This window comes from Diorhabda carinulata, chromosome X, assembly GCF_026250575.1.
Source record: "Diorhabda carinulata isolate Delta chromosome X, icDioCari1.1, whole genome shotgun sequence".
Classification (NCBI taxonomy): Eukaryota; Metazoa; Arthropoda; class Insecta; order Coleoptera; family Chrysomelidae; genus Diorhabda; species Diorhabda carinulata.
This window is the reverse complement of record NC_079472.1, coordinates 63435042-63461683: the sequence shown is the minus strand read 5'-3', so window position 1 is coordinate 63461683 and position 26642 is coordinate 63435042. Positions and strand designations below refer to the sequence as shown.

General features: G+C 33.7%; 2 protein-coding genes across 3 annotated transcripts in view; one reads left to right on the top strand and one right to left on the bottom strand.

Moving 5' to 3' along the window:
- The window catches only part of LOC130902059 (protein 5NUC-like), a 35777-nt gene extending 10856 nt beyond the window's left edge, over positions 1 to 24921 (bottom strand). Inside the window, exons 1-3 of one of the 2 annotated variants that reach the window (XM_057813863.1) lie at positions 24362 to 24921; positions 7937 to 8111; positions 3208 to 3543 (exon numbers count right to left, since the gene is read on the bottom strand). In XM_057813863.1, the coding sequence (XP_057669846.1) occupies positions 3208 to 3543; positions 7937 to 8111; positions 24362 to 24706 (856 nt within the window). In that variant the 5' untranslated portion in view covers positions 24707 to 24921. The remainder of the gene's footprint in view (positions 1 to 3207; positions 3544 to 7936; positions 8112 to 24361) is intronic. The other variant, XM_057813864.1, reaches the window with a different exon arrangement.
- Positions 10697 to 26642, top strand: part of LOC130902062 (lipase 3-like) — a 46219-nt gene continuing 30273 nt past the window's right edge. Inside the window, exon 1 of the mRNA XM_057813869.1 lies at positions 10697 to 11429. The gene's annotated coding sequence lies outside the window, so the exon portion shown is untranslated. The remainder of the gene's footprint in view (positions 11430 to 26642) is intronic.

Genomic DNA, 26642 nt, shown 5'->3' with positions numbered 1-26642 from the left:
TCGGCTAGGATTAATTTGGGGTCGGTAGCTACCCTTTTTATTTCAAGGTTAGCTATTTAGCCACTCATAGACACTCCTCGCGTTTCTTTGAGCTTTTGTTGCGTGTTAATACAAGTAAGATTCTGATTTATAGGTATGCTGACAACGAATAGCGACATGATCTCTTCGCTCCACCACCAATTTCAATACAAACCAACTTAGTTTTTGCTTACCGCCCATACTCTCCAGGAACTTCCTTCAAAAGCAACGTTTTCTTTTATGCAGCTTTGCGTGAATCTTTCTCCAGGTCTTCTATAAACTAGTCTTCTTCCATGGTTACCATGCACGCATACTCTGCTTTCGTCTGAGAAGGGAACGGAGCGCAATTGTTCCTCAATCTAATTATTGTGTCCTCTGACAAAACGTAGAAGGGGTGCTCGATCGGCTAGGATTAATTTGGGGTCGGTAGCTACCCTTTTTATTTCAAGGTTAGCTATTTAGCCACTCATAGACACTCCTCGCGTTTCTTTGAGCTTTTGTTGCGTGTTAATACAAGTAAAATCCTGATTTCTAGGTATGCTGACAACGAATAGCGACATGATCTCTTCGCTCCACCACCAATTTCAATACAAACCAACTTAGTTTTTGCTTACCGCCCATACTCCCCAGGAACTTCCTTCAAAAGCAACGTTTTCTTTTATGCAGTTGCGTGAACTTTTCTCCAGGTCTTCTATAAACTAGTCTTCTTCCATGGTTACCATGCACGCATACTCTGCTTTCGTCTGAGAAGGGAACGGAGCGCAATTGTTCCTCAATCTAATTATTGTGTCCTCTGACAAAACGTAGAAGGGGTGCTCGATCGGCTAGGATTAATTTGGGGTCGGTAGCTACCCTTTTTATTTCAAGGTTAGCTGTTCAGCCACTCATAGACACTCCTCGCGTTTCTTTGAGCTTTTGTTGCGTGTTAATACAAGTAAAATCCTGATTTCTAGGTATGCTGACAACGAATAGCGACATGATCTCTTCGCTCCACCACCAATTTCAATACAAACCAACTTAGTTTTTGCTTACCGCCCATACTCTCCAGGAACTTCCTTCAAAAGCAACGTTTTCTTTTATGCAGTTGCGTGAACTTTTCTCCAGGTCTTCTATAAACTAGTCTTCTTCCATGGTTACCATGCACGCATACTCTGCTTTCGTCTGAGAAGGGAACGGAGCGCAATTGTTCCTCAATCTAATTATTGTGTCCTCTGACAAAACGTAGAAGGGGTGCTCGATCGGCTAGGATTAATTTGGGGTCGGTAGCTACCCTTTTTATTTCAAGGTTAGCTGTTCAGCCACTCATAGACACTCCTCGCGTTTCTTTGAGCTTTTGTTGCGTGTTAATACAAGTAAAATCCTGATTTCTAGGTATGCTGACAACGAATAGCGACATGATCTCTCCGCTCCACCACCAATTTCAATACAAACCAACTTAGTTTTTGCTTACCGCCCATACTCTCCAGGAACTTCCTTCAAAAGCAACGTTTTCTTTTATGCAGCTTTGCGTGAATCTTTCTCCAGGTCTTCTATAAACTAGTCTTCTTCCATGGTTACCATGCACGCATACTCTGCTTTCGTCTGAGAAGGGAACGGAGCGCAATTGTTCCTCAATCTAATTATTGTGTCCTCTGACAAAACGTAGAAGGGGTGCTCGATCGGCTAGGATTAATTTGGGGTCGGTAGCTACCCTTTTTATTTCAAGGTTAGCTATTTAGCCACTCATAGACACTCCTCGCGTTTCTTTGAGCTTTTGTTGCGTGTTAATACAAGTAAGATTCTGATTTATAGGTATGCTGACAACGAATAGCGACATGATCTCTTCGCTCCACCACCAATTTCAATACAAACCAACTTAGTTTTTGCTTACCGCCCATACTCTCCAGGAACTTCCTTCAAAAGCAACGTTTTCTTTTATGCAGCTTTGCGTGAATCTTTCTCCAGGTCTTCTATAAACTAGTCTTCTTCCATGGTTACCATGCACGCATACTCTGCTTTCGTCTGAGAAGGGAACGGAGCGCAATTGTTCCTCAATCTAATTATTGTGTCCTCTGACAAAACGTAGAAGGGGTGCTCGATCGGCTAGGATTAATTTGGGGTCGGTAGCTACCCTTTTTATTTCAAGGTTAGCTGTTCAGCCACTCATAGACACTCCTCGCGTTTCTTTGAGCTTTTGTTGCGTGTTAATACAAGTAAAATCCTGATTTCTAGGTATGCTGACAACGAATAGCGACATGATCTCTCCGCTCCACTACCAATTTCAATACAAACCAACTTGGTTTTTGCTTCCGCCCATACCATCCAGGAACTTCCTTCAAAAGCAACGTTTTCTTTTATGCAGTTGCGTGAACTTTTCTCCAGGTCTTCTATAAACTAGTCTTCTTCCATGGCTGCCATGCAGTCACACTCTGCTTTCGTTTGAGAAGAGAAAGGAGCCCAATTGTTCGTCAGTCTAATTATTGTGTCCTCTGGCAAAACGTAGAAGGGGTGCTCGATCGGCTAGGATTAATTTGGGGTCGGTAGCTACCCTTTTTATTTCAAGGTTAGCTATTTAGCCACTCATAGACACTCCTCGCGTTTCTTTGAGCTTTTGTTGCGTGTTAATACAAGTAAGATTCTGATTTCTAGGTATGCTGACAACGAATTGGTTATCTCTGCACATTTTTCATCTAGATCGTCTTCGATTAAAGTTACCAATCTGTTGGCAACCACTGTAAAATCTTGAAACAGCAGACTCATGTTAAGCGCACTGACTACTTTTCGTTGACTCTGGCTTCAGGTAGAATTTTTGTTTGTTTTTGTTGTGTTTGATAGTGGTGGGCCAGGTAGATTACCTTTTATAACGGTCAGTTATCTCTAATTAGAACTATTGTGAACGAGCTTAAAAATACTGGTTACCGATCATAATATATTGTTGGACTGTGAGAGCAAAAAATATCACATTATTTTTTATTATTTTGAAGCTACTGCCATTAGCGGTGTCGCCTTAGTTTATTTTTTTTTGCTCAAGAGTGGAATGTTGATAATTGTATCGAAATTACCAGCGAACATTTAGTTGGGGATCAAGGTTATGGTTACTATAAGGTTTCCGCGGATTTCTCTTCATTTAGAGGGTGTCTTGGGAGCTTTTGTTGACTACGTTGAAAATATGAGTCACTAGTAACTATAATTATAATAAAAAGTACTTACCTAAATATTTAGTATACGCATAAGCTTGTACAACAGGTACAACTTTCCCAGAAGGTTGTTTAACCATAGTCGGATACGGTCCTTCTATAGCTTCTGTGTCTGGTTGAGCACCGTTCCACAAAAATGTGTTGGTATGACCGCCGATAACTATATCAACCAACGGTACTTTTTCTGCTATTTCCTTATCTTTTAGGTAACCGGAATGACCGAGAGCAATAATAATTTTTACCCCTTCACTATCTAATATCTCACTGTACTTTTTGATTTCTTCGATTTCATCGAGAAATATCGTATTCCGAGGGCTAGATATTTTTACTGTTTCTGGAGTTAAATATCCTGAAAAAAAAAAGAAGAAAAAAAAACTTAGATCGCAAAAATTACACTTTATATGGGAGTAGAATTAATATTCAGTCGTTCCAAGATGGAAGCATAAAGAAAGCTTCTTCTTTCATGGTTACATACCTAGCGAGAACGACAAAATATGCCAACACAAAATAAAAGGGAGAATGACGGGTGAAAAGAGAAAATTATGCTTTTGTAGGGTTCATAAGATATAGAACCAAAGCTCACCTAAAAAATTACACGATCTTGGGACATACGAGACAATAAGATAAACATAATCGAAGACTAACAATAAATCATAAGCACTTGCATAAAAGGACAGGAAAGCACCGAAGAATTATCTCCTAAAAATACACATGCCATATTACGATTACAGATCTTTGAGACAAAATGGTTGAATAAATAATTGGGGGGCAGCGATGTTACAAAACAACAACGAGAAAGCAGAAAACTAATACGATTCACGTAAATCAGAAACCTTTTTTTAGATCCAAAACACAGGGTCTATTTTCTTCGGTGGTTTGTAGACTACGGTCTCGACAGATATTGTGGTATTATGCCGAAAAGTAGATAGGCCTTTCATTCCCGAGCCTCTGAAAATATAACATGTTCTTAGCCCACTACCACCTCCTATTCCACCTACTGGAATCAAATTCTAGATTAATCTGTGTCTACAGCTTCTGTTTTCACTGTACTTATTTCTAAATATTATCCCAGATGAAACTAGTCAACATTAACGTATAAATATATGACTTCTACCTACAAAAAACAAATATCTCAAAAACGGAGCAAAAAAATCTTTCACGTTTAACTGTGAAAGTGCCAAACCTTGTCCTAACTGTTGAGTTTACGAAAGTTGCTACTTAAGTTTAGAGTTAGACAAATAAAAACGAATATTTATAATTGAATATGGCTTTATTGTTTTTCAAAATATTCTCTATTAAAATCAACATTAACATTTTAAGTGTAGGAAAACGTTGGCCTCGTAATTTATTTTTGATCTGCGGGAATAAGAAGAAACATCCTATGCTAAACTGTGCCCATCAATTCGATGTTTTGACTCTTGTTTCAACTGATGCTGGTGTACCATTCAGAATTGACCGTGTTACGTTGCTCTAATGTACAGTTATTCCGAAAAGACAGGCAACCATTTGTTTCGAAATTAAATTGGGCTCGTCGGGTTCATATGCATAGATCCATGATTCGTCAATTTCCCCAATATTTCTTAGCACCTGTTGACATGGCTTTTTTAAGCGATTGTCAAATTATGTATCGATGTTTCCTGGCACAACACCACCTTCATGAAATTCATTCGGAAAACTTCCAAAACACGGTCGGGTCGCTCGAGATGGTGCTTCAACTTTAAAAATGGGTTCACACATCAATCTGGTCATATCTGAGAACTTAAGTAGCAACCCTCGTAGTAATGAAGGGACCGATTATATTAAACAACCACAAAGCCTAAAATCAGCCAAACTTGTTCAAAGAAAATTCGAAAAGAAAATGTACACTACTATTCAAGGCTTTTGTTTGCCTCGCCGCGATATTTGCCGAGGTATCCGCGGAGCGACTCCTTCGAGGTTGCAAAACCAAAACTCTCTTGTACTCTGTTCAGAGTTTGTTTAAATTCCCGACTTTTCGTTGAGTAGGCCAAGATCCACGACGTCGTCAACAACAACACCATTTTTGTTTTAACAGAAATGGAATATACATTTTTCAACTTATTCGATATACTTTTTAATAAATATTTGAGTCAAGCTTTTTCTGGTGTTAATTAAACAATCAATCTAAACTACCGATCACAAGTTTTTGCCCACCCCATTATCTATTCATTAAACTTCCCAGTGAGACCCAAGAACGTGCTGCGATTTATACTTTATGGACAAAGACATCTTTTTGTTTTTAAGTCTGGAAAATTCAGACTTGTAGGTTTTGAAAGGGATGAAACCAAAGAACTATCAGTTGAAACTCGTGCATTAACCACTTCTACAGTGGAAAGGAGATTGAGAGAAGCTGGTCTTTTTGGAAGTGGTGGCAGGTTCGAAGACGTAAAAATAGAATTAAGAAGTTTCAATAGTGGGAGAGAGGTTTACGAAGTGATAATTCGAAGTTTGCGGTTTTTGGGTCTAATGGTGGGTCCACACGATACAGACTTTTGTTCGTACACATTTCTGTACAGACTATGAAGTCGAAGTGAAAAAATTTATCCAAACATTTGGATAGAATGTCTGTTCCAGTCTTCTAAAAGTTTCCGGTATCAGAATTGTTGAGATCTTCAGTGGAAAGAGTTGTGCCTAAATATGGATAAAATTTTATTGCAAAGAAAACGTCAATTATTATTAGCATCCGCTTGCATTATTGTTAGAGAAGAAGAAAAAGAACTTATAAAAAAAGATCTGTATGGAATAAAAAGGGGTTATTACAGCGATCTAGGTATTCGCATATAAATTTAACAAGTGAATTAGCTTGTGATGATAATCGTGATTTCACGTTCGTTCGTTAGTTTCGTTCGAAAATACAATTTAAATTTCTTAGATACGATAAATACGCAGACTTACATGCATATTCCGACTTTTGGATCGCACCGACATTTGCCTGTACTGTCTAGTTTGCACAGACAAAATTCTATAGAATTTTATGGAAGTCTGTATCGTGTGGACCTACCATTAAAGAAAAGTGGTTTTGCGCAGGTCAAAGATGAAACACGTTGGACACTCAGTGATGGTTTGGGGATGCTTTAGAGAAAGGACAAAAACTGAAGGGATTTTGAAGAAACCAGGCTATAGAAAATGTTAAAGAAAAATGTAGTATATTATCACCAACGCCGAATCGGTAGAAAATTTATCTTCTAGCATGACAACGATCCCGAGCGTTCTGCGATTGCGAGGAGTATATGAAAGAATTGGAAAGGAAGTGATGATTTGGCCGTCACAGTCGCCCGACCTCAACTCGATTGAGTTATTATGGGACAAATTGGACAGGGAAATCAGCAAGCAGTGTGTTAATTCCACTTGACATCTTTGGAATATCATAAAAAACGAATGGAACCAAATAGACGATTTATTAAAATTATTGCAAAGAATGCCAAAATTGTGCAGAAAAAAAAATAATAAAAGCAAAAGGAAATTATATAGATGGATCAAAAATATTTAACAATTTTAGGTTAGGTTAGGTTAGGTTAGGTTAGGTTAGACTGCAGTTTATATTATTACTAAAGTTTTATCTATATATGTTCTTTGCAATATCAAAATAGATCGTTTTGTTTTTATTTGTTGTGTATCACGCAAACTACAGGGTGGGCAAAAACTTTTGACCGTTATTTTAACTGTGTATACTTGCAAATTCTGTGTTTAGATTTCTTAAAGCGTAAAATAATTTTATAATTTACAGGTTGTTCTATAAGTTGATAAATTTTCAAATTATATTCTTTTGGGACCATATTTTTTATGATTTCACTAATCAGGGTTTATTACTAATGAAAAGAAGTTTTTGTTTGCATAAATATAAAAAAAAATAAGTTATTTTCACGTGTTGGAAGCCGGTAATAGTTATTTGTATGCCAAGGACTGAAAATGCTACTCGTCTGTTTTCAGACACATCCAACAAAGTAGTAATTCAGGCGCAGCATACACAACATTTTTTATACGACGCATAACATCTAAAACTTTTTCAATTACACTCAGGAAAGAAAATAAATCATAGAGAATTATAAAAAATCATCGAAGTGAATCTGTCAACTGTCAACATTGAAGTGCGTCCCGAAAGTGTTTTGCAGTACGTAACTGTCACTTTCACTACATGGAACACTCAAAACGCAACTTTCGGTATGTACAGATGGCGTCATCAAAAAAAAAATTACTACATAAAATATTTTTATTTCGCCCTAGAAAATTTATGATAAGATTAACAGAAGAATATATTTATTTTATTGTATAATTAGTTGAGATAAAAATTGAAAAAATGTTGATAATTTTATATTACTTTGTTATTATTTATTTAAAGTTTACATATTTTTAATTTTATTACTTTAAATTAGCTGATTGTAAAATAACGTAAATCGTAATACATCTTTTCCGAAAAACTCAACAGTGTGCAGCCTACACATTTCTTAAGATATTTTGGGACAGAAAAAGACATCGACATAATATTTTAATTTACTTTTACTTTTAGAAGACCTTCTTAAACTTTTATACTTCTAGTTAAATTAGTCAAGAGAAATCACAATATCTCTAATGTATATTCAGCAGGGCCCTCCAGCAGCCTTCACGTTGCTAATAAAATTGCTTAGAATTTATTTACTTTGTATTTCTGGATAAAAGTTCTTTCAAACGAGATCAGTTTGCAGAACCGGACTTACAAGTATTTTCACTAAATATAAAACACTCACCTATTATACCGATTTTTCTTCCTGCTTTTTCTATAACGACGTAATTTTTCACGTAAGGTTGAAGTGTTGGTTCTTGTGATAAATTTAAATTGCAAGTTACTGTTGGAAACGTTACTTTTTGTAAAAATCTTACTAATTCGTCTGGTCCTTTATCGAACTCATGATTTCCCAGAGACTGTAATAAAAAATAAATTGATTAAACGGTTTTGTTATACTTTATTTGAAAATATATCGCAATTTTTATGAATGAGGAAACCCCAATAAGCAAATGGGAAACCCAAAATATGCACATAAATATGCAAATCATTAAGACAAGATATGCAAAAAATTATCATATCAAATAAACAAACAATTCATTTTTTTTAATTGGGTACATAGCTAAAGCTGAATATGCGTTTATTACATAAAATACATTGTGGTTAGTTATAAAAACGGACTCAATTAAACCTTGAATTTGAGTTTTTAAGTAACTAATGCTATACTACTAAATAATGTCTACTCCAGCCTAAACAGCAATCACTCCACTGCAATTTTTTGCGGTTTTTCTAAGACTGTCGATTGTGTTAATCATAATATTTTAATCAACAAAGTGCAGAACTACGGGGAAGCACCTCTCGCAAGTCATACCTAACCAACATTAGTCAGCTTGTAAGGGTTGATACAAGCCAATAGAATGTGGAATACGACAAGGCTCAGTACTGGGCCCTATTTTGTTTCTTATGTTTATCTAGTGGCCTATCTAGTGGCAATCAGTGGCAAAATATATTTACTTCCAGACTAGTTTCTCTTGGAGCAACCCTGATCTCACGGCACTTCATAGGGACCATATCTAGTGACCTAATTATCCTTAAATCATAGTGCGATTCTAGTATCTTCTCTCTCAATGTTTCTAAAACCAAAGTTTTATCTTATAAAACAACATTATTGCCTTTTTTATAAACAAACAAAATTCTTAGGGCTTGTCGTGGAGTTACAATATTGTACAATGCAAAAAAATGCACAATCACTTGCCAATTGAAATCAAATCGATATCATCTTTTGCCTCATTCCGCAATAATTTAAGTGTATTTCTACTGGAAAGTGCCTTACAGTCTGTAAATTACTTCTAATAAGAATATTTAACTTATATACTAATTATTACCTATTAAATTAACTATAATTTTTGTATTTATTGTGGTTTTCTTCTGTATATTGAAATTTGATTTGATTTGTATCTTTATTTAGTTATTTTTTTAGTTTTTACAAGCTTTTGTCTACAATTTTTTGACAATAAAGCATTTCTTTCTCTAAAAAATTTTGTCTTTATATTTACAGGATCCCAATTAATGGATTAAGTGAATTCTTCCTCTAAAATATTGGCTACGTGACTAAGAAATTGAAATCCACAATTTTTTTCCATCACGTTTTTGAATTTTTGAAAAATTATGCCTCTCGTTCTGCCTGGGACATTTTGAAAAGTTGCCAGAAGTAGAGGAAGACCAAGGAACATCTGAATAGACGAAATTAACTGACTCTTAATTGAGGTTAACACAACAGGAAATCATTATGTTTCACGTGAAAATCTAAAAGAATTTTTTTTAATATCCTTTAATTACTTAAAAATAAATGCAGGGTGTTTCAAACTTATATCCCCTCGACAAGAAGATAGATTTTTGTGATTTTGTGCGAATTTTTGATTGAATGAATCCATAAAATTAGGACCCTAACGAATCACAATAAGAAACATGTTATTGGCATGGCACCGTCCTCCTAGTCACAGTTCAGAAGAAAGATGAAAATCACTTGGAGCTAGGTTGGGACGGTTTGATGGTTGTCAATGTCCCATTGAAGTTGTTAAAAGAGTCATTGTTTTACACGAGCGTTATGGAGACAGGCATTGTCGTGGATCAGAAAAATTCCAGAAGTCAGCCTCTTCGTTTTTTTCCAATAGCTCTTCATAAGCGTCACAAAATTTCACAATATTAATCTACGTTAATTGTTATTCCAGACAAACATGCCTTTTTTATGCCAAAAAATAGTTGTCACAATCTTACAGCTATCATTGGAATTTTGTGGGTTTCGTTGGAAAATTCAGGTGATTGTCGTTCCGTTCCGGGCTTGTCCACGTATCATCACCTGTCACAATGGATTTCAATCCATCAGCTCTTCGTCGGTTGTGGAATACTTACCTTGCTGTCATCAGGAATCGTCTCGCTGATGTCCCGAACCTTTTGATATTTCAAAATTACTTCTTCAACTTTAGCGAATAACTTCGTCCGTAAACGATGGTCGGCCAGAACGTTGTTCGACTTGGACATCTGTCTTTGTATGTTGTACATACACCTCACAGAGCATAATTCGCGTCTGGTGTGAGAATCAAGTGGAAGCTCCAATTTTTAACGTATACCAAAAAAAGAATAAAAATTGTTAACAGCTCTCCGGGGCAGAATGGGAAGAATGGAAGAATGGGAACCAAATTACACTTCGGCAGCACTTTAAGAATTTTATTTTATGTACAATCCTCGTATATGTGGAGTGTTTGGTTGATAGTTTGTTATATTTATAATAGAAATTTGATACAATCGATTTAAAACATAGTCAGCTATTAATTAATGCTATAATAATTATTTTTATTTATCGAATTTAAATTGAGTCAGATAAAGATGCGTAGCTGGTTAACCTCGAAACTGATATTGACCTTTTCCATAGCTTCATATCACATTTACACTAGAAACTTATTTAAACCGTTCATAATAATTGTAACAATAAGTACGAGGATGGTTTAACAGAAATTTCATTTAAATTTGACTGTTAAATTAGTTCAAAACTGTTTACGGTGTTGGGGGGTAAATTTGGAGAAAAAGGACTATCCCGAAGTAGGGTTTTGCGATGTTTAATGCTGGCGAAAAGCTCATGGATATTTAGATATCTGCTGCAGACGCTAGGAACGCTGTTAGCAACCAGAAGCGAATTATGGACATACTCCCATTACAGTCCGGAGATTATCATCATCTCTTCCCTGAATTTAAGAAACTCTTGGGAGGGACGCATTTCACAATCATCGAAGAACTGAAAGGGATTAAGCTGTCTTCTGATAACGGCGACAGACTTCTACGACTCAGGCATAAACAAGATGATACACCGCAAGCAAAAATGCATTGATTTGAACGATAATTATGTCGAAAAACAGAGGAAAGTGTAAGCTTTCCAAACATGTATGATTTAATGCTAATAAAAATGTTTTTCATTATGAAAATTTCCTGGGAACCTTATTTTATGAACAAGCCTGGTATAAGCCTAAAGTGACGTGCTTGCATTTCTAGTTCGGAAGAAAATCAAGAGTATAATAGATGTCAATGTCAAAAGGAAATTGATATCAAGTAATAAAGTATATTTCGATGTTAAATCGATAATAATTTGAAACATATCCAGCTCAGAAATCCGGTTCAGAAGTCCCTATCAGGAAGCAATCTTGTTCCAACTACCAAGAAGAGTATAACAATTCAATGTCAAGGTAAAGATATTTAGTTGCTTTTAAAAATTAATACCATTTGTAAAAAGAAAATTCCCTTAACTAGATTGACTTTAACACGCGCACGAATTAACAGATTCAATGAAACAACGATTTCCAAACAGAAATTCCTTGGTTCAAAGTCGAGTTCCAATTCTTTCTTTTACACTAACTGATTGTTTTCTACCAATCAAATAGCATTTGAATAGTTTTTCTTATTCCTGCTTTCTCTAAGGTATCTAATAGTTAAACATGGTTTACGGCATTGAATTCCTTCGATAGAACTAGGAGAATGTCCTAGTTCTACCTAGTTTATAAAATTCGGTTAAGGGCCCTTTCACACCAAACGAATCCGAATCAATCAGAATCACTCCGAATCGAGTTGAATCTGATTGACCAAGATTCGGCTTCGAGCGCTCCTTCAGACCGGACGAATCTGGTTCAATCAGATTTGATTCGAGGTCGCACTTGATTCAAACTGTCAGATTCCTCGTCCGGTCAATCTTGAATCAACAACCATACGAGATGGACGTGGAGTTATTAATTTTAAAAGTCAATGAAAATAGTGCGATTTATGACGTCAGTGATAAAAATCACAGCAACAGAAATCTCATATCTTCTGTGTGGAGGAAAATTGGCGGATTTTTTGGCGGAAAAAGGATTTTTTTAGATTCAGGTTGATTCAGCTGGTGTGAAAGAGTGGAGATGACGAATCAGACTTGATTCGGAGTGATTCCGATTGATTCGGATTCGTTTGGTGTGAAAGGGGCCTAAGCAGACCCGGACTTATAGACATGTTTTCACAACGAAGTTCCCACTTTCCTCTACCTCTTATTCGAAGTTATATACTAAAACTTGTGAATGAGAAATGCACAGAATTTTTTAAATAATTCGATTATCGTATATAAAGTGTCATTTAATTGAGTAAATTTTGAAAATTTTTCTCTTTTTAATTTTATATTTCCAAATACGCCTTATAGTGGTGAACCTGAAATTCTGAAAATAATTTCCAAGTATTTCTCGGTCCCATTTTGGTAAATTTTTTTCCTGAAGTTGTTAATCCGTTCCTCAGGTATTCCGTTTTTAGTTACACATCCAGTACAGTAATCTACAGGGTGTCGGTTCAACTATAATTTTCGCACAAACATATTTTTATATCTCTCAAAATAATCTTTGCACCGAAGTTTGTTGATACACCCTGTAGTTACGTGAAATCTACTTAACAATGATTAGTAGCACGAATAATTTATAATAATATTTAATACAATAGTAGCCTACACTGTTATTTAAAAACAATACTTGACATTGAACTATGTTGTTGAATATAACAGGTGACGACTAATTATTAAGTTCATGTATTATTCAGTACATGAAAACATGAAATATCAACAAGGATTAAGGTGAAAGGATCTAAAATCATTTTCTAATCATAAAAATATTCGATTCGAGAATAACAATGAGAGTTGGAAAAAATTATTGTCTCAACCACCATACTCGCTTGATATCTCACCCTTGGATTTCAATTTATCTTGATTGCACATTTTCTTAGTGGCACTGATGTGAAAATATTTGATGTTCAAAATGCCACATCAAAAAAACATCATTGCAATATGTTCAAGTTGGAATTTCTGGAATTCATACTGAACACACTGTTTACATCACCACTACACCAACAATTACACTGTCTGACGCGATAACCGAGTTATCATCTTCAGAGACTGTAGGTAAACTGTGAAGTAAAGTAAAGTTTACCTTCAGTGTCTGAAGACGATAATTTGGTTATCGAAACGCGCGTCAGTGTAATTGTGTTGGTGTAAACAGTGTGTTCATCTTGACACCGTACATATGCATATTTAGAATACTTGGTATCGAAATAACTAAACTTCTTAATTCTTCATGTAGGTGTCCTAATGTGACTCATTACGATCTGGTTTGCACTCCTTTCCGGCTTAACCCTGAAGATCAGGTAATCAATTGAAGACTTCTAACGATTTTCTCAATAGATGCGGTGGGGGTTGATGTTTTTCAATTTTATTCCATCATCCCTTCAACACTCCATCCGTTAGTCGATCCATATAAATGCTCAGTTTTTGGGTAAAAGTGTTTTTGTTTTTGAAAATACCAAAGACAATTTCGTCCTGGTTAATATTTGAATCAGGAGCTATTCCAAGCTTGGAACAACAAGAATTTAATGCTGATTTATACGAGGCGATGATTTTTGCAAATACACCTTTGAAAAATTAACCAAAACAGTATTTATTGCTTTGCTGCTAAGTGTTTTCATCGAATTTAGTATACACGGGGTTTCGGGAGTGATAAATCGACTAAGATTCTTCTTTAGAAAATTTCGTGTTATTCAGACTTAAGTATTAGATTTTTCTATCAAGCGATGCTCCTTACGAACCATTTTAAACACTTTTAAACCGGAATAAAATTTGCGCGTTGATATAGATGCTGATTATATGCTGAGAAAGTTGAACGGCGAATATGCAAAATGGGTTTTGAATATGAAAAAGTCAAAAACTGAATATCTGCCGGTAGGAAACACACAACGAGATCCCGAACTTCAAATAAATAGGTTTAGACTATGTAGACAATTCAAATAACTAGAAAACATAATTTCGAAAGATGAAACAACAAAAGACGATATAAGAAATAGAGAAAAAAGCTACACAAATTCTGAACTCATTGCTGTGGACAGAAAAAATTAAACTAAACACGAAAAAGGCAATATCCAAAGTCATATTGGAATCTATTTTAACGTATGGATGGCCAAAGGAAGAATTGACCCTCAGGGACCTGGAAGGAAGGAATTGAACAAAATATGAAAGACAGAGCTATCCAGGGAAAGGAGCGTTAGATAGAAAAGTATGGGATGCGGCAAAGAAAACTGTATGATCCTGTAAGATATACAGATAAAGAGCAACGACAATTTCCTGATTATTTACTAAAATTAGGCAACGATGAACTGACCCTAAATACTATGGAAGAAATTGAATTGCCACAGAATATCATTTCAAGTAATAATCTTATTGAATGAAACTTAGTAACCCCGTAGCTAATGGTGATTATGAGGGGATGAAAGGCAGAGCAATAATCGCGTCTCTTAACAAAGATGTTGAAAAAATTAATGATGATATAAATGCCAAAATTTCCTGGACAGTACAAAATCTATCATAGCCATGATTTAATGAAATATCAGCCTGAAGGAGCGGTTGCATTTACAACAGGATTTTTTATAGTGTCAACGTTTCAGACTTGCGACCACACGTGCTAAAATGGAAAGAAAAATAATAATGTTGTTGCGTAATTTAGTATCAGAAGGATTATGCAATGGGGCAAGTCTCATAGTAAAAAATTCACACACACACACACACAAATTAGATCACCATGTCATTAAATTTGTAATATTCTTAGAGCTTGTTGTGGACAAATCCTTGAAATGGGAGTTACATATTGCGGAATGAAGTTCCTTCTGTTTTGAGCTGAGATTAGTTTCCAAATAACTAAACTTATCCACCTCCTTAACAGTTTGTTATGCCCTTATTGAGTCGCATCTCCGATATGTCCTTCCCTTCTGTGTGGTACGTGTGGTGCGACTCAATTTGAACGAATCTCCAAACTACAAAAGAGAGCTGCTTTATTTTTATTTATCTTTGAATCCGTTTGCCTGATTTTTAAGCACGCTTCTCCAATTTCAGAAAGATCGTTGCACGGCTATTCACTTAGTAACGCGGAGCACGATCCACGTTCAGAATTAGTTAAGCGCTCAATATTTTACAATACAAATAAAATGCACAATCACTTGCCAATTGAAATCCAATCGATATTCGCATTCCGCAATAATTTGAGGGCATATTTACTGGAAACTGCTACTACTCTTTAAACGACTAAATTTTTTTATTCATTGTGGTTTTCTTCGGTATTTTGAAATTTTATTTTATTTGTATCTTTATTTAGTTATTTTTATGTTTGTTTTTTAATTTTTACAAGCTTTTTTCTACAAATTATAATAATTATTTGACAATAAAGCATTTCTCTATCTCTAAGTATTTGTTTCTAATATAATATTAAACTAATTGCACACATTATTTATCATTTAAATAACTACATACTCGGTAAAATTGAAAAATTATTCATATTTCATCAGTCATCAGTATGTAATTCGTATTTTGAACATAATTTCTAAAAAACACGAAATACCGAGCAAAGCATTTTTACTTTATTATTGATACGTTATTTTATAATAGGATGATGAACAAACCAAGAAATATTAGATATTTGAATTAATTACACCGAGTTAATTAAAAAATAGGAAATGCACGTCACTGGTAGTTTGAAGAAAAGATTACTAAGCAGCTGCTCAGACATGATGACGATGCAAAATATGTCTGCCGACGAATGGGGAGTAACATTATAAGTAAAAAAATCGGAGGTCGTACAAGAAAACCAGTTTTTTGTTCATGAATACTGAAATAAGATTTTTTTTGTTTTTCAAAAAATATTCTTCATTTAAGACATGGGAAATACAAGGTCGATACATTCGCCACTGTCGCCAGTCTCGATTCAATTGAAATCGCAAAAGGTTTTAGGTGCAAAATGTTCAAAAATTTTATCAATTGTGATTTAGCCATGGTGGCAATTTGTTTAGAACAGGAAGATGCAGAAAACCGGAGAGATTTCATGGAGAACAGAGGAAAACGTAGATTTTGCGTACATTCTTCTTCAATACTTTCTACTTCCTCACTTCTTCAATAAGCTCTTCCGATTTTGTAACCGAAATTATTACCAATTTAGTAGCAAAAAACAAACATTGCTAAAACTCGTAAAAAATATCACAAATTTCAACCGACACGCGTCCTGCTGCCGTGTGTGCCAGCCTTAAGACATCAACCTCCGGATTCGCCGGTCGTGGGCTCAAATTCCCGTTTTTTTGGCAAAATTTTTTTGGAAATTATGATTACAAATTTTTTCTTTACATTGAAACGAAGTTTACAACTGTCTACAACTTTCTAATACTACTTGTATTAGTATTTAGAATTTTATTATATTGTTTGGGAAGAATTTTAAATGCGTGCACCCTCTGTTTGAGATTTACAATACGAATAACTAGAACTTTAAAAATATTTTTTTGACAATACGTCGTAGAATGTATGGAAAGATATATGGAGGAAAACTATTTTGAGTACAAAAACGAATTTTACAAACAATACGAACGAACAACTGTTGGTAGTATTTTCAGTCAAGAGTTTAAGTTTTCTTTTGCAATGGTATGGTACGGTTTTGTGGATATATTTTAGACGAAATGTAGAGGATTTCATTTTTAAACTTAATTCAAGATGTCCATTCATGAAGTTTACTTATAAAATGGAATTTATTGGACAGTTACCATTTTTTAGAGGCTTTAGTAATGAAGATCCAGGAATTTTTCATCTTGATAGACATGGTTCTATTAGTCAACGTCTTTGATAATAGCCAAGAGTGTTTCTCACCGCGAGGCTCATGGTTTCAGTCATCAACGTCTTTGTTAATGCTAAATTCTCAATTAACTTTACTGGAGTCTTGGTATAATATAAAAATCTTGGTACTTGGCTAGGTAGCTGGATGTCTACATTATATACCTACCCTACCAGGTAGCCGGATGTGAAGACATGAAATTGAGGAGTAGCGATGATTAAAACAATTTGGATGTGAGTGAAGCAGTACAAATCCCACTTAAAGACAATCCAACAACTCTGGTATTCGCTATTGATTGTCTGTACCTGATACTAAAGCCATAACCTTTCCATCTGAACTTTTCGCTTTTGGACGCTTCGGACGTAGTTCACCGGCTTGCATGCCACTCAGGTGATGATCGTTTTAATTCCGGAGTAAAGTGATGGATCTATGTTTCATCCATTATTACAAAATCTGATTTATTACGCATAAACATGGTCAAACACTGTTCTGCATCATCAACAAGTTGTTTTTGATGGACCGTGAGTAAACGCGGCATCCACTTTAAAAACAGCTTTCGTATGGTCAAATGTACTTTCATAATTGTAAACACATTGCCTTCTGATATATTTACTGCTTCGGCTATCTCACTCAGTTTCAATTTACGATTAGATTTAACCAATTTGTGGACATTTTTGATGTTTTCTGAAGTAACTACCTCAATTGGACGAACAGAAAGTTCACCATCATCGGTGTCTGTACGACCACGTTCAAATTCAACAAATCAATAACAAATGGAACAGAGGCTAAATAAAACTTTTAAAGCTATTGTTGAGCTTATACGGTATTTTTTACTAAAAATTTTGAAACCATTGTTTTGTAAATAACAAAAGTAGCTTTAGTTAAATGGCTGTCACTTTTTTCTGTCCAATCGAATTTTACACATAATCTTTTGAAAGTTGGTACTTCACAAACGTCATATGGATTTGACAATGAGTGATGTTTTATTTATGATTATTGACATTGACATTCACATTGACATTTACTTATAGTGCGATCTCCGTTCTTTGTGCATCTTGCAGCCAAAATGATTTAAGCTAAGTTGTATATTAAAATAAAAATAATAACAGAATTCTATTTTTGACTCTACTTTTTCAGAAAGTAGATAGTTTTTCAATAAAGAATACTCGAAAAAAAATGGAAATTACCATATATACAATGTCAAAATAACAAATAATTTGGCGTCCACTTTAAAAACAGCTTTCGTATGGTCAAATGTACTTGCATAATTGTAAACACATTGCCTTCTGATATATTTACTGCTTCAGCTATCTCACTCAGTTTCAATTTACGATTAGATTTAACCAATTTGTGGACATTTTTGATGTTTTCTGAAGTAACTACCTCAATTGGACGAACACAAAGTTCACCATCATCGGTGTCTGTACGACCACGTTTAAATTCAAAAAATCAATAACAAATGGAACAGAGGCTAAATAAAACTTTTAAAGCTAAAGCGTAAAAGTCATTCAAAATCGGCTGTTTTGCCAGCAAACATAGAAGCATATTTGAGCATTAGTTCCACTCGTATACATTTGATATTGCATGAGCATTTGGCTGTCAAAAATGCTGAAAAAATTCATGATAGCCGAAGAATCATGAATCACGACTAAACAACAATCGAATGTATGAACCAAATCCAACAAAAGTTGGCACATCGAAGCAAATGGTCGCCTGTTTTTAAGGAATAACTTGACTTGTCGCATCCGTTCCATTAGAGCAACGTAAAACTGTCAATTCTGAATGATGCACTATGATTTTTTGGCCAGAAGTTTTCAAAAAAATCGCAGGAAACGAATCATTCTCCACCACGAAAATGCGAATACATAAATTCAAACCAAAACGTTTTTGAACAATCAAAACATCCAAACGCCGTACAGTCCTTGTTTGGCACCCAATGATTTATCAAAAATAAATTGCGAAGTCAACGTTTTTCTTACACCTTTAGAAGCCGTTGATGCCTTCAAATCACATGTTTTGGAGGTACCTCAATCGGAATGGGAAAAATGCTTCGATATTTGGCTCAAACGCAGGATACAGATGTATTGCACGGTTGCCAACAGTCTCGGATCCCCGGGACAGTCCCTATTTCCATTCGCTCGTCCCGTGTCCCGCCTTGTCTACCCTCGGAACACGGATGGTTCCAGATTTGGTAGTTAAACAGTAAAAATGTAACAGGAGAATTGATGCTTTGCTACTAAATTGAAATGGCGTTCATCTCTGTAGCTGTAGTTATAAGCCGTTCAACTTTGACGATTCAGGAGAAATTGGGTCAGATTTTCATTAGTACCAATAAAAGCGACTTTAGCTGCGCTAAAAACAATTTTGTCCTACTTTCTTTTAGTATCTATGTCGAAAATATTTGACAAGAGTCGACGTTATCATAACTTTAAATTTAGAGATGAGTTGTACTGATTTTTTGTCTAACTTTAAACAAGATAAATGCTGCGTGTCCCGGATTTCTGTGAACAGGAGTTGGCAACCCTGGTGTATTGATCTTAATGAAGAAAATTTTAAAAAACAATAAAGCAATATTCGATTATAAATATTTTTTTTTATTTGTCTATCTCAAAACTTCAATAGCAACTTTTGTATATGTGATATCTTCTTCATCACCCTGTAAATTAATATGAATATTAATATAATATGTTGCAGAAAATTGGAACATTAGACTATGATCTAGCAAATTCTTATCTACATTTTGTTATAATCCTTTTATTTAATTTTATTTAGAAGGGCCTTGACATACCACATGCGTCTGATAGTTTAAGATAAAAATAATTAAATGTTTATTTTTGCACCACAAAAAATTATTTTAAATATTATGACATAAATTTTGTCTCGTTAGTTCCTTTGGTAGATGTTGGGGACACTATAACAACAATCTTCCTTTTTATCGATAACGTCAGCATTAGTATTTTTAATGAAACACTTTTTTGGAAAAAAGTATAACAATAATATTCACTTTAATACGCGAAATTATTTGTTATTTTGACATTGTATATATGGTAATTTCCATTTATTTTTTCGAGTATTCTTTATTGAAAAACTATCTACTTTCTGAAAAAGTAGAGTCAAAAATAGAATTCTGTTATTATATTTTTATTTTATTATACAACTTAGCTTAATTCATTTTGGCTGCAAGATGCACAAAGAACGGAGATCGGACTATAAGTAAATGTCAATGTCAATGTCAATGTCAATGTCAATGTCAATGTCAATGTCAATGTCAATGTCAATGTCAATGTCAATGTCAATGTCAATGTCAATGTCAATGTCAATAATCATAAATAAAACATCACTCATTGTCAAATCCATATGACGTTTGTGAAGTATCAACTTTCAAAAGATTATGTGTAAAATTCGATTGGAAAGAAAAAAGTGACAGCCATTTAACTAAAGCTACTTTTGTTATTTTCAAAACAATGGTTTCAAAATTTTTAGTAAAAAATACCGTATAAGCTCAACAATAGCTTTAAAAGTTTTATTTAGCCTCTGTTCCATTTGTTATTGATTTGTTGAATTTGAACGTGGTCGTACAGACACCGATGATGGTGAACTTTCTGTTCGTCCAATTGAGGTAGTTACTTCAGAAAACATCAAAAATGTCCACAAATTGGTTAAATCTAATCGTAAATTGAAACTGAGTGAGATAGCCGAAGCAGTAAATATATCAGAAGGCAATGTGTTTACAATTATGAAAGTACATTTGACCATACGAAAGCTGTTTTTAAAGTGGATGCCGCGTTTACTCACGGTCCATCAAAAACAACTTGTTGATGATGCAGAGCAGTGTTTGACCATGTTTATGTGTAATAAATCAGATTTTGTAATAATGGATGAAACATAGATCCATCACTTTACTCCGGAATCAAAACGATCATCACCTGAGTGGCATGCAAGCCGGAACTACGTTCGAAGCGTCCAAAAACGAAAAGTTCAGATGGAAAGGTTATGGCTTTAGTATCAGGTACAGACAATCAATAGCGAATACCAGAGTTGTTGGATTGTTTGAGAACAAAAATCAAGAAAAAGCGGCCTCATATGTCGAAGAAAAAACAACTATTTTACCAAGACAATGCACTAATTCACAAGTCGATGGCAACTATGGTTAAATTGCTTTCTCATCCATCATATAGTCCAGATCTGGACCCTAATGACTCCTGGGGTCAGATTTGGCCAATGAAGAAGCAATAGCTGAAACTAAAGCTTATTTTGAGGTAAAAGGCAAATCTTTTATAAGCACGACATGGAGAAGTTATATTGACGAATCAAATAAATTTTTGGCAAAAAATGTGTTTTCCTTAGTTATCACACTTTTCATATCTTTGACCACCCCCCCGAAATTTTTCTCTTGACTCTCGGAAGTTAATATAAGTCTTAATGAAAACCAAATTTTTACTTTGAATGGAAAGTAGCACCTTCAAACTCTAATGTACTACTTTTTATATCTTGAACAACAGATGGGCACACAGATGGTTAAATAGATCAAACGATTGAACTCTTCTAAATTTTTTTAATGGGCTACTAGTCCAAAGCTCAGCTTTAATATGAAAAAAAGTTTTTCTATCAACTATTTTATTCCCTAGGATTATTTTTTACTCATCGAAGTATCGGTACTTAGGTATCGAAATAATCGATTATAAAGTATCGATATATGAAAAAATTCGATACATATTACATCACATACAGATGATTCCCTATAAATTTCACAAAAAGAGATTCACAGGACATGCTCCTCTACCTTCTACCTATTCTATTCGTCAACATCAGTATTTTGTAAACGTAAGAAGTATATATACAGGGTGTCCCGTATAAAAACCGACATAGAGCAAGAATAGAGGCCTATGGGAAGCCCAAAATATGACGATTGGATGCAATTTACTTTTATACTAAGTTACGTCCCTGAGAGGTTATAGGGCTTCAAATTTAATTTCATTACTACAGTAATTAACTCGCAAATTGTCAAATTTGGTGTATTTTTTAAATTCATTTCAATTCATACGAGGGTTGCTACTTAGGTTTCGAGATATGGCAACATTAACTGACTGTGAATGTACTCAGAATGTGAGTGCTATTTGAGTTGTCAAAAATTTATATAACTTATGACGTCTTGAAGAATATTGTAGAAGGTTAATTCTCTCTTCTATAGCCTTCTATAAATTTGATATTTTCGAGTTAAAGGGTTGCAAAGAAATCAATTTTTTTCGAAATATTAGGCTCTACTTCGAGACCCTATAACTCCTTAGTGATACAAATTGGAATAGAGGTTAATTATCATCAATCGTTGCTTTCCTATACGCATCTGTTCTGAATGGGTAAACACCCTGTAATATTATATAATACAAGATTGTAAGCATTTATCTCCTTCACGATAATACGATAATAATTATTATGCTTGGATATTATTTAAATTATATCGAGATAATAGGTAACTGACGATTCACTAATTATTTGGTTTGAATAAAATTATGGTTAATAGTTTTTGAAACGTGTCTCAGGGTTAGAGAGATAAAAATTCTAAGTATGTACAAAATAACAAAATTACAGGTAGTGTGACCGAATTATCCGAACATTTAATAAGCAAAATTATTTCCTTGCAAGTTTTCGCATCAACAAATTCCCATTTTATCATTATTTTATTAATATTATATGTTTTTATAAATGTGTTTCATTGTCACCATGAAATATGTATTTTTTTGTGCTTTTAACATAAAAATGAATAAACAAAAAAGAAGACAAGTATGAAGGACACAATCAAATACGACAACTAAAAAAGAAGAGCAAAATAGATATAACAGACGATATAAATCTCAGTAAATGATAAATTAGTAGCTTTAGAAGAAGTTATTAACTAAATTGAAGTAAAAAATGAAAAATCAAAAAGCACTAACGCACTTAGGATTGAGAGCTAAGATTACAAGTCAAGATGTTAGAGTAGAGCTACTAATGTGTTGAGATGAGCTAGAAACCGTGACGAAATAATGTCATGTCATGTCACGAATACAATTACGAGGGTTGCTACTCGAGCTTCGAGATAGATTTAAAGATGCCAAACAAGGACTGTACGATGGATGACCCTTCAACTGTTCAAAAACGTTTTTGTTTGAATTGATGTGTGATTGGTCTTCTGCAATTGGTAGCGAAGTCATAGCATGGAAAGACAACACGTTCTGCATTACATATACTTTATGATAGCAATGTCAAACTTGACGTATTTACTACAGTGTTGCCATATTTCAAAACTTAAGTAGCAACCCTGGTAGATCGTCAAAAACTGTTCAAACTTCTAGATGTCGATAAAAGTTCCTGGACATACTATATGTAGAAGATATTCATAAATATTTTGATTGTTGCCGTTTTTATCATCGTCTAAATTATATTTAATTTTTCTCAACTGAAATTATGTGAATTATCTATTAAAAGATCTGAAACTTGATTTCGTAGTATCATTATACATAAACAAATTTCAAGATATATTTTTTTGAGCATATTTTGATAATTTTTAATCAAGGTTAGGTTAGGATTCAGCTTCTTTATGCTTTATTTGTAAATTTGTTTGAATTTCTCAATGATTCAAGTCTCATTTTTATCTTAAATGCGCCAAAAAATAAACAAAATGAAAAAAAAAAGACATTGAATATTTTATTGATTCGATTTTTCGAATAATTGGACCTAATAAAGTTTAATACAAACCTGCGAAGTGGATTTAAAACGATGAAGTGGTTGCTTTATTTATTGGATGTAACGCCTCAAATAAAATATCAATTCGAATAATTTAAATTTTATATTTTCTCTCTAACAAAAGTTGTTAATGACAAAGAAATTGAAATCCTATCGTTTTATAACCAAAGCGAGTAATGGGCATAAAACATTTTTTTCAAATTTAGAAAGGTTAGAATAGAATTACGATAAATGCCTGACATACTTATAAAATATTATTTGAAAATGGGGCCCACACTATTTTTGGCCATAAAAAATCGAAGAATTGGTATTTTCAATAATTTTTCCATTTCAAAAAACAAATTTCCCGATATTTCTCAGAAAACTATAGTTTAAAATTTTCATCTTAGAATGTCGTATTTTTATTTGAGAGTACATATAAAAACGAATCGATATAAAAAAACAATTGAATATGATAATTTGAACAATTTTTACAAATTATTGGAAATTTTTAAGGTCAATTTAGGTTAGGATTTTCTTTATACGTTCTTTGTAACGTTGCGTGAATTTCACAATTATTTAATTCAATTATTCTATAATAATTTTGTGGATCCCAGTTCCAAACAATTTACCTGGGATATTTATTTAAAAGTTATTATTCATTACCCCGTATTTATTTATTTAAAAACTAAATAAATTGAAAATGGTATATAATTGACGTCACTGTATAATTTATATAATTGTTTCTTGATAATAATTTAATAACTCATACTTACTTGAGCATCGGGGCTGATAACATTCAAAAACGTTGAAGAAATATTCCACGTGTGGACCGTATACCAAACGGTCCCTATAAAAGTATCTCCCGCATTTAAAAACAAAACTTCCGGTCCACTTTGATCGGCAGCGGCTTTTCTATACTTCCTCACCTCGTGAGCGATTCTCGCAAAGCCCCCAACGCAAGTCCTATTTTTGTTTTTAGATTGGCAAGTTCCCGAATTTTTTTCAGTCTCTTCGAATCTGCCGTGTATGTCGTTATTATGCAAAATTAAAAGGTCAAAGTTGCATAAAACAGGTAACAGAAAATTGAGAATGGTAAAAATAACCGTTAAACTTTTCATTTTTGACGTCGTACTTATTATTTTTGACACGCCGCACTGCTTTTGAGGTAGACACCGGTGGACAATACAACTGTTAACTATTTTGTAGTGGCGACATTAGAGATAGAAATGGCACGCCGGTCGTACAAAACTGAAACCGTAGCTCAATGTTCACTAGACAACGTAAATTTAAGCAATTTTTTATGACAGCTTTACGGGGGTTAGCAGTTAGGCTTTTATTACGTTAAATTCGTATTTATATTTTAGCCTTGGCAAATACATTAAATATTTGAGTTTGAAATGATTATATTACACAATTTAAATTATACAAAGTTATGTCAATAAGTAATAATAATAAAAATTACTAAAACCATATATTTATTCAATGAAACTTGTTAAAACCACAAGAAAAGAAAATTGCAAAAAAAAATACTATAAAACAAGAAAAAATAAAGTTGTCTACATAAATATATAGTATACAGGGTTTTTTTAAAAGTACGTCTTTAGGATAGACAGAAAAATAAAAAATAATTGGATTTTGCTTAGTAGAAAATTTTCGAGAAGGCGTTGAAGAAAAAAAACTATTGGCAAAGTTGTAATGATTCATCAAGAAGCAAAGCATCCTCAACGGGTTACTGTATGATCTAGAGGAACCATTTTTCTTGGAAAACGAAGAAGATATTGAAGTAACGGTGAAAGGCGAATGTTATCGTGCTATGATCACACAGTTTCTTGTGTCTAATTTGGAAAGTATTGATCTTGACGACATATGATTGCAGCAAGATGGTGAAACATTGACGATTTTGAACGATTTTGCTCCTGGTCGTGTCATTTACCGATTTGGTGACCAGATTATCTGAAGTTATAAGTTTATGCCTATAAGCCCGCAACCATCGAGCCATTGAAACCCGAAATTAGACGAGGTATTAATGAAATACCACTACATCTATATTGTATATTTTCTATATCATTAAATATTTCAATACTTTGTTACATATTTTATTGAACACTGAAATCTTATTGAAAAACTACTTGTAAAACTCTAAACTCAAGCAATGTAATCAATATTTGTTGGAGCATATAACAAGTACAGGAGAATTGAACATTTTTTATTTAGAAAATATTTGCGCGGTAAGTAAGACATACATATACACAAATATGTAATAAAAGCTGATACGTCCCATGAATTTGTTTTTATATCTCTCATCATTGAGGGAGTTCGTTGTACGGTTCTTACCAAGAATACCAAGTAATATTGAAAATAACCTTTTTAAGGTTAGATGTATTAATAAAAATTTCGATTGAACTTAAACAACATGCAATTTTTTTAAGTATCCTGTAGTAAATCGATAACTCTAGACACAGGTAAACAATTTAGAAAGCAGTATGGATGAATAATATGAAAACAGAGAGATCAAAAATAGAGCCAAATTAATAGAAAATATATATACGTATATACACGTGAAATAGGAAGAAAAAACCACGTGGATAAGATGGCATAGCTCCAGAAATAATTAAATGACTGGGACAGGAAAAGAAAGAATTTTGGAAATATTAAAAGAGGTATGGAAATAATAATAAATAATGAAGCTTATATCTCTATGCTACCTCTTCAAATAGTAAAATTCCAAGCAAAGAGTAGTAAAAAAGAAATTGAATTGTACTCTAAGATATTTTCCAACACCCCTGTAAATGTGCTGTAATAAATATCAAAAATAATATCTACATATTCCAGCGATGTAATCAACTTTTACGTGGTAATTCGATATCCTAAAAGAACAACAAATTAGCATTATTTTAAAAATATATAACGTAGACAATTCATTGTTGAGCAATTGATTCGATTCAACCGTAATTTTAATGTCAATTAGTTATCCTTTTAATAGTATCATATAAAAAAAACCAAATCAGATATTCTATGTACATACATACATTTTTATCGTCTTGCCAAGATTTG